This window comes from Melozone crissalis, unplaced genomic scaffold (assembly GCF_028551555.1).
Source record: "Melozone crissalis strain CALT ecotype California unplaced genomic scaffold, PUWL_Pcris_2 ptg000027l_1, whole genome shotgun sequence".
Taxonomy (NCBI): Eukaryota; Metazoa; Chordata; class Aves; order Passeriformes; family Passerellidae; genus Melozone; species Melozone crissalis.
Window position 1 is genome coordinate 1,403,142 of NW_026535805.1, and position 8,828 is coordinate 1,411,969.

General features: G+C 46.3%; 1 protein-coding gene across 4 annotated transcripts in view; it reads right to left on the minus strand.

Annotated features, from left to right (window-relative positions):
• Positions 1-6,047, minus strand: part of MARK1 (microtubule affinity regulating kinase 1) — a 57,485-nt gene extending 51,438 nt beyond the window's left edge. For 2 of the 4 annotated variants that reach the window (XM_054279363.1, XM_054279361.1), the window contains exon 1: positions 5,909-6,047. In XM_054279363.1, the coding sequence (XP_054135338.1) occupies positions 5,909-5,959 (51 nt within the window). In that variant the 5' untranslated portion in view covers positions 5,960-6,047. The remainder of the gene's footprint in view (positions 1-5,908) is intronic. The other 2 variants (XM_054279364.1, XM_054279362.1) reach the window with 1 other exon arrangement.
• Between the last annotated feature and the right edge of the window lie 2,781 nt (positions 6,048-8,828).

Below are 8,828 nucleotides of genomic sequence, written 5' to 3' on the forward strand. Positions count from 1 at the left end.
ACTGTAAACATGTATTTTAAAAAAAAGGACAGGCTGAAGTTACTAAAAGATAAAATCTGAAAAGAAGTGATAAAATGCTTTCTTTCTGATATTGCAATATATGAAAAGTTGGCTCGAGCTCTCAAGCCATGAGTAGGCCAATCTGTAAGAAACCTGTCTATGGGCTTCAGATGCACTATAGATTTTTAGTGCGTCCATGTTAACTGTAAAATCATCTCCTTACCGGATAGTTTCTTAATGAATCTGCTGTACTGGAACACTGTTTAAAGTTCTCTCAAGCATCAGTAAGATAGTACAGTCAGGTCTATCTAAATTCTGAGAACAAGAAAAACTCTACAAGTACAACTACAAATCACTAATTGAGAATATAATTTTAGAGAAATCACAGTATCTGCACTTAAAAATTTAGTCACTATCTTTTTGGTGTTTAAACTACTGATAACAATTGAAAGCTGGCAGGACATTGCTCTGCTGAGCAACAGCTATTGTGATGGCAGAAACTTAACACACTTATAGCAGAAACATTAGTTTGCAAATGTAATCAGGTATCATGGGGAAAAATCTCCTGTGTTTAATGATGATTGAAACATTTAAAATGCAGAGATAAAAAAACCATTTAAATCTCTCTTAATATAAACAGTAAGTCCATAGGATCAGAAATATACAATGGAAAAGACCCCACTGGTCAGTTTTCCTAGAACATATTCTCCTTGTTCTAGTTCAGTGTTTAAGTCCACTGACCATGTAAGTACAGTTTTCAGAACATCAACCACAAACAGTCCAACTTTATGTTTACCTATGAACCTCAAAACCCCATGAAGTATGAAATGAAACAAGTACTACAAGCAAACTGCATTAACTCTTTCTGAACCATAACACTGTATACTCATGCTCAGAAAGAACACTGAATCATGAACATTTTCAGTGCTTTGTACCAAAATTTTCCTCTTTACATGAAGAAAATGAAAGTAACCACGCGTATTGCCTGTCTCGTTATTCTCTCTGATCCACACAGAAGGTTAACTTCCAAACAAACCTCGCTCTCTCCATGCACAGGCTCTAGCTCAGCACATGTTTTACCCCCACAACACAGGAGCTCAGCCCATAGGTGAAGCAAAATAACAACAAGAGAACATCTGCATAGAGAAAACACAAGAACCTTCAAAACAAGATTAGGAGGACATACTCTCTTCTTACCGTTTCAACAAACATAGAACCTAATGGTGTAGTTATGATCAAGGAAAATAAACTCTCAAGGAAAAAACTCAGGCATTCTTCATTTTGCTCAAGTCCATCTCCTGTGGATAAGAAAGATACAGCTGTACTCTTGAACCCATAAGGCTTGGAAATTAGGCCATTCTTCTGCTTAAGGCACTGGAGGAAAGAATTCTTGTCAGATACTTTCTCCCACGCCCCCTCTGTCCAAATCAAAACCATGTGTTCTTATTGTGCAAAAGCAAATCCAGAAAGGAAAAAAAAAACCACCAGAAAGAAATTAAACATGGTATAATCATTATCATCCCAACTTGACCATTTCATCCTATCCTCTTATCTCTTGCCCTCTTCAACTTCTTTCCTCTTTAAAATGCAGCCGTCTCATAGGCTCCCCTGTCAGAAGGGCATCCTTAACCACATCCCTTGAGCTGGCATCTGAGATCTCACTGTCCAGTAGCTCACCCACAAACGGGTGTGAATGTGTCAAAGTTATAATTATTTGTATGATAGTGAAGCAAATCACATGGTCATATGTCACTGCTTATCCTTCTTAAAACTTCCCCTGCCATGACATCTCAATCATTCTCACACAGCACTGCCTAGGTAAAACAAACCACAATTCCCACATTGCACCACGACTCTGGCCAGAGTTATCATCCAGCAGTCCTGCCTTATTAATTTCTTCTTCCATTGTAAACATGCCAGATTGCTCCAGCAGAATTAAACAACTTTGAGGTATTTGAAAAAAAACAAAACACAATAATACCTTAAAACTTAGCTAGAGAGGTGAAACCACAGCACAAGTAAACAGCAATACCTTCACACATAGCAGTAATACCTCCAAAAGATTAAATTACGCTTACTATACAAGGAAAAAAAAATAAGTATTCTTATGTCAGACTAAGAGGTCCTTATGTCAGAAAAAGCAAACTACTTTCAGCATTCTCATTCTTATTAACTTAAAGTAATATACAGCAAGTAGTATAGAGCCAACTGTTGAATCTCTGAGTCTTTTCTTAAACACAGCTTTCCAAAAACATCTAAGAGAACATATTACCTATGTATTTCCTCTCTTTTGCCTTGATTCAGGAAAACTGTTCCTCAATTAAATGACACAATACAAGGCAACATATTACAAAGGGAAAAACATAAAAGCCCCTCTTTCCTCAATTAATACCAACTCAATGAAAACAGAAGAGATACTCTAGCTCAAAACTTTTGATTCCTGTCCTTCTCTTTTTCCATGAACAGCAGAGATGGGAATCTCAGTTCACCCAAATTAACGCCAAGTGCAATTGTTTGAAAGCAGTGATACACTACCTGTCACAGTCTACAAAAAATGTATCAAGAGGAGGCTGTATATACTTACATGTACAAAATCAAATCATAGGGAAAATTATTATTTTGCATACTGCTCTTACCCCTCACTTGAAAAAATAAATCCAGTAATACACATGAAAATACAGTACTCCCTCCACCCAATAATTTCCCTAAGATTCCAAATAAACTGTTAGTAAGAATAAGCGTTTGATAATCATAATCTACTTTGCTTCCTTAAACACAGCTTTCATGAACGAGAAATAACAATTCCAGTGAAAAGTATTTAAGGACATATGCTAGGGAAACTAAGCATAGCACTGGGAGATGTCAGGAATAGCAAAAGAGGCAAAGAAAAGGAGTGCAAAGCTCCACAGGGCAGGCCTATCAGTTACATACACACTGATGCTTCCCAGGCCCTGCCTCCCTCCACCTGTTGCTGGTCCCTTGCTGCCGGTTCCTGTTCTTTTCACTCCAGCTTTCCCATAAGACTTGATAAAGTAATATGCTGCCTGATCTTATCCCTTCTAAAATATTTTCAAAGGGCACTGTGGGACAAGAGGCAAAAAGCATTATGGAAACAAGCAAGTTTTTCACCCATCCTACCAGGAACTCCTGTAATTCCTCAAGCAATGTATAGGTGCTATACCCAGTATTATAATTTCTTTTTTCAAATGATAACACAAATGCTTGCTCACTCACTGAGAAAAGCACACATTAAAATTTTATTTGTTTTCTCTTTCAAAGTACCTAAAGCAGCTGCCAAGAGAGAGGGGGTGGTGGTGGCAGGGTAGCTGCCCATGATTTCATGCAACAACCTCACCCCATGTGCAGAGCACAGCTGGACACACACATAGGGCTGCACTCAGAAACATCAATCAGCTCTCTCCGCACACAGAGCTCCAGTCTGCCCCTTGGGAGTCACACAATGCAGCAACACTGTGAGAAGGCCACGAGCACCAGGTGGAAGAAAAGAGCCTCTCCTGAAGATCACCATGAGCTGTTCAGAAGAGCTTTGCTAATATACATACCAGAGAACTGGAAATATGCACTACAAAGATGGACATTTTACCAGCTCCTTAATTCCTCACTCTTTCCAATTACTTCTCCTTTTAGTTACAACTTCTCACCACCTCAGTTACTCAGAGCTTGCTAGCTTGACTTTGTCCATCATGAGCCACCAGCATAAACAGTTCCCCAGTCCATTAGAGTTTATTAGCAGAAGGGAGCACATCAAAAGTAATTTAAGAGTCTCACCTCACCCTCACAGAATCCATTTTAAATCAAGGAATGTTGCTGATCAGGAAGTCAGCAACGGACCACCTACTCCTCCTCCATCCTCCATTTACCACTTTAGCCAAAGGTCTGACGTAAGAGACACCACTGGCTGTCCAACAGGCAGAGCTCAAGGTCTCTGCTCCAAAATCCTGCGGACGCCCACTAATGACAGCACTGGAGTGACTCTGTGCAGACTGGGGAACTTACAGCTGCACAGATCTTTGGCGTTTATCTGGATAGAAGATTATACTCATTAGTATAAGGTTTCATACTTATACCAAGCCTTGCAGAAGCAAATGTGCAACTTTAAGTATTTTGATACTCTGTACAAACCTAGGTGCTTCTATGCCCAATGTACTCTCCAAAATTACAATAAAAACCTAACATTTAGTATTCCTTAGGTTTCAAAACTGAGCACTCACGAGTAGCATAATATTTTCTAAATTAATGACCAACACTTTGAAGTTTTCATTCCATAAAAGATTATGACATTTGAAAATATTTCCATTTGCCTTGTGTAAATCTTGCAAGTCTTATGGACTGTATTACTGGATATATGCATAAATACTTCTTATCCTTTCCTGTCATCTATATTCCTACATACATTTGAAATAGAGACTCATGAGTAACATGTATCACACAAACCTGGACTTTATCATTTAATTAAATCAAAATTTTAATCCCAAGGACTTGCTTTTGTTCTAAGAATAACACAGAACCCACCAGTCCATGAAGAGTAAGGAGAGACCAAACACATCTATTTGCTTTACTAGTAATAAGTCTGATATTGCTCTATCAATTAAACTTCCACTGAGTGACTGATACTAAAAGCTCATTAAAATAATTCACTACACTTGGGTTTCGCTTCTCTAGCTATATTATCTCTTTCTGTTACCTTTGCCTTCCAAATCATCTTCTTACATTCACTTTTCATTTCGTAGCGGTCAGTAACCTATTCATGAGGCACTACTGCTTGGGCTGGTACTGTAAGAAACCTTAGGAGCTCCCGCTACTAGCCAGAATATCTATAGAACAGACTGATGCACTACAAACACCTTCTTCAACCCATTTCACCCCACTAGGCCATCTTCCTTCGTTTCTTACCAATCACCTTCCACACAAATAGAAGGTGGGTATGACTGCATGTGTTATACTTCCTATGACTCCTTTTCCCCCTCCAAAGGTAATTAAGTATACGTATTTCAAACAATAGTGCTTTTAACACTGGTCCCCTCGCCCAAGAGGAAAATTTCACAACTCCCACACTACCACCTATGAAGTCACCACTGATGGACAGGACCAGACATGGTCCAGCATTCCTCAGGTACACCGTCCATCATAGCCAATTCTGATTATTTTCTATGAAAGACCACTACAGCAGAGAACACCACTCCATCGAGTCCGGGCGGAGCAGAGAGGACCGCAAAAATATTTAAACTGAGCACAAAGGAAGATACAATGAACTCGGGAAGAACCAAGGACACGACCACAGCCTCCCCTCAGAGGCAACACAAAGCAAAGCAGAGGAAGGAATACAACAACACCAGGGACCGTCTTGGAGGTGCAAACCGAACAAAGAGCAAGTACCGCTGAACCCCAAAAGGAAAGGCAAGGCCAAGGGCCAGGCTGTCAGACAGCCCACAAGTGGCAATCCCAAGGCAGGCGCGGAGGTGCCGTGTGTGGGGGCCGCCCTAAGGCGGGGCACCCCGGCTGCCGCCCGCAGGGGCTACAGGCCTCTCGCCGGCGGGGACCCGCAGCCAGCAGCCCGTGTGCGCCGACAGCCGAGGACATATAAGGGCAGCGCAGCCCGGCCCGACCCGGCCCGGCCCAACAGGGCTGGAAGGGGCTGCTGGAGGGGTCCCCGCGGGAGGCCCGGCGGCGACGTGGAGCGCGGCGGGCCGGACCCGCCCCGGCAGCGCCGCATGGAGGAACCCGGGGCGCGGGCAGGCGGCGGCGTTGGCCCGGCGCTCGGCACGGCCGCGGCCCGCCCGCCCCTGGGGCACTCGGCCTGGGCGGCACGAAGGGCCGGGCCGCCACCGGGTACCGGGGAGAGGCGAAGGAAGCCAGAGAGGGAGAAGGGTCCCGGCGCGACACTCACGTTCTCTGTGTCCCGCTCATTGACGGTGGGCAGCGGCGTGCGGGTGGACATCGTGCGGGCCGCGGCGGAGCCGCACCCGGCGCTCCGAGGGGAGAGGCCGCTCTTAGGCCTCGGCAAAGCCCGCCGGCCACCCCCGCCGGCAGCCGGGCGCACACGGCGGGACGCGGGGCCTCCTGCCCGCTACGCACCCGGCGCCATCGCCTCGCCCGACCGCCTGGCTGCCCCTCCGCCCGCCTCGCCGCCGCCGGGCTCCGCGCAGCTCGGCCGCCGGCTCCTCCTCCTTCCCCGCCCTCCTGCCCGCTCAGGTGAGCGACCAGCAGCGCAGGGGGGCCGCGGCGCCTCCTCGCAGCATCCGGCGGCGGTACCAACTCCGCCTCGCTCCCGTCCCCGCTTCTCCCCTCCTCCTCCTCCGCCTCCTCCCCCTGCCCGCCCCCGCCCCGCCGGCCCCGCCGCAGGAAGCGTCGGGCGGTACGGGCGGGCGCGGCAAGCGCGGGCGGGCGGTGCTGTGGCGCCAGCGCTGGGGTGGCCGCGGATCCGTGACGGGCCCAGCCTGGGTGGGGGCCGGGCGGGAGCGCGCCCTGGGCTGAAGTGAAGTGGGATCTCATAGTCAACAAGAGGCAGGACTAATCTCTCCTCTGTGGTGACCAGTGACAGGACCCGAGAGAATGCCCTGGAGCTGACTCAGGGGAGGTTCATGTTGGATATCAGGAAAGGGTTGGGCACTGGAATGAGCTCCCCAGGGAAGTGGTCACAGCACCAGCTTGAGAGCGTTACAAAGCTTTAGGACAGCACTTTTAGGCACATGGTGTGGTTCTTAGGCCTGCCGTGTGCAGAGTCAGGAGTGGGACTCGATGGTCCTTGTGGGTCCTTTCCAACTCGGTGAGGCCTGTGCTGCTGTGGGGCAGGTGTGATGCCCCGCCGAGGGGGGGCGTGTGGCCCGTGCTCGGCGCCAGGGCCCGCCGGGCGCCGGGCGCGTCCCTCGGCCTGGCAGGATGGAGGGGCCTCCGAGAGACGGCAACGCCGCTCGCCGAGTCGGTGCCTGGGGAGCCCCAGACACCCTGCGTGTGGACTGTGGGACAGAGACCTTCGGGTCCTGGGGCCGCTGATATTGGCTAATGGGTTGCTAGCAGCTGTTCCTCCTTGGCTCTCCTTTCTCTCTGGTAACCAGCATTATGAGGAAGGGCAGTGGGGCAGCCCTTCTGCCTCTAGCACAGCTTCAAGTCTGCAATTCATACTTTCTCTGGAGGCTTGTAAAACCCTGTTATTTGTGCACCTCAGCCAGCCCGCCAGCCTCCTTTACCCACTTGAAGCTGAAATGGGATCAACAAGACCATGCAGTGCATCCTTCCGCTCATGTCTGACCAGCTCACAGTCCTTGAACACTTAACCAATGACCTCATGTGCTTAAAACTAGAACCATACACGCATTTTTGTCTTTGAGAAGTTACAAATGTTTACACAACAGCAGCTTTTGCTGGAAAACCAGCCAAACCCTTCACCAAATTCTAAAAACAATCTGCAAAAAAAAATAAAAATGCAAGAAATCCCCCAACTTCCCCTGCACCAGAAGCAAAATATTGGGTCTGAAGTTCCATTGCAATATTTTGACAAATATGTGTAGCCGAGGCTGTAAACATCTTCATAAATTCTGTAAACACAATCCTTGTTCTGGAAAACCTTCCTTAGGAAAACACTTGGGAAGGCACTTCATGAGTTGTGTATCCATCTTCAGGAAGCTCTTATGTGCTCATGAAAGAGCACTGACTGTTATACATGACTTATAAATAACTCATATATATCCATCTCTATGTATAGGTCAACACACTATTAGCGTATGTTTAATTCTGGCTATATTATGGTGTCATTCAAGAGGTACCCCCAGCTCCTCAGCATTGGTCGGTCCGCAGTGGAGATTTCCACATATTTGGGAAAACAGCTGATGCAGGTACAGGCAGAGAACTGCTCCATGTTGTAGGAGCAGTGTAACTGGACTCGTTCTTTGCACATTCAGCATTGTGTTGCTCTGAGCATGCATGATTTGTCAGTCTGGAAATTATAGATGTTCCCAGCTCATCCTCGGACCAAAGCCTCCCAAACCCTGGCAAGGGCTTCTGTGAATTCCTAGCTGTCTCCTCACATAGCTGGAACTACCAACTGCAAAGGAAATTTTAGGATCCTTCATTTTACTGGGAACAAAATAATCCAAGATTGGGTTAATTCGAGGTAAGCAGCCACGGTCTAGCCAGCATGCCCAAACAGGTTTGTTGACAAACTGGATATTAACCCAGTTTAGTTGCTTAGCTCATCAAAATGCACTCACTTTTATCCCAAGTATGAACAAGACTATGTCTAGGGCTCTGTGTGGGGCCTGACTCTGCAATCCTTACTTGGTCAAAACTCCCTCTGATGCAAACCCATCCTGGTATGGATTTGGGTATGCACCTGTGGTCAGGGAAGAAAGAAGTGTAAGCTCCAATGTCTTGTAAATGTGTTTAATGGCACCACGAACTAAGACAAAGCTTAGAGAGACTTCCTGCCTTACAATTTGAATAAGCTTTGGTCAGTATTTCATAGGAAAATTTCATCAGAAATTAAAAGTGTAATGATGTAGTAATTCTTGTTATCTGAAGATCTGCTTTGCAGTTGTTTTGCCCATGGTTGTCACTGTTGTCATCTTCTTTCATGTTACCAAGGTCAGTCATTCATTTAATAGCACTGTTTAATTTTGTTGTGTTATTACTGCAGGCTTCATGTTTCCCCCAGATGGGAAAATGCAGGGACAATGACTGAAGAGACGGTGACCACAGAGATGGTCCTGTCATAATTCAGTCACTCTCTAAAGAGACAAAGCAGGAGAAAGGCTGAGCACAAAAATAGCCTGGAAGGAGAAGGCTTCAAACTGTCTGAGACCTGCAACTAA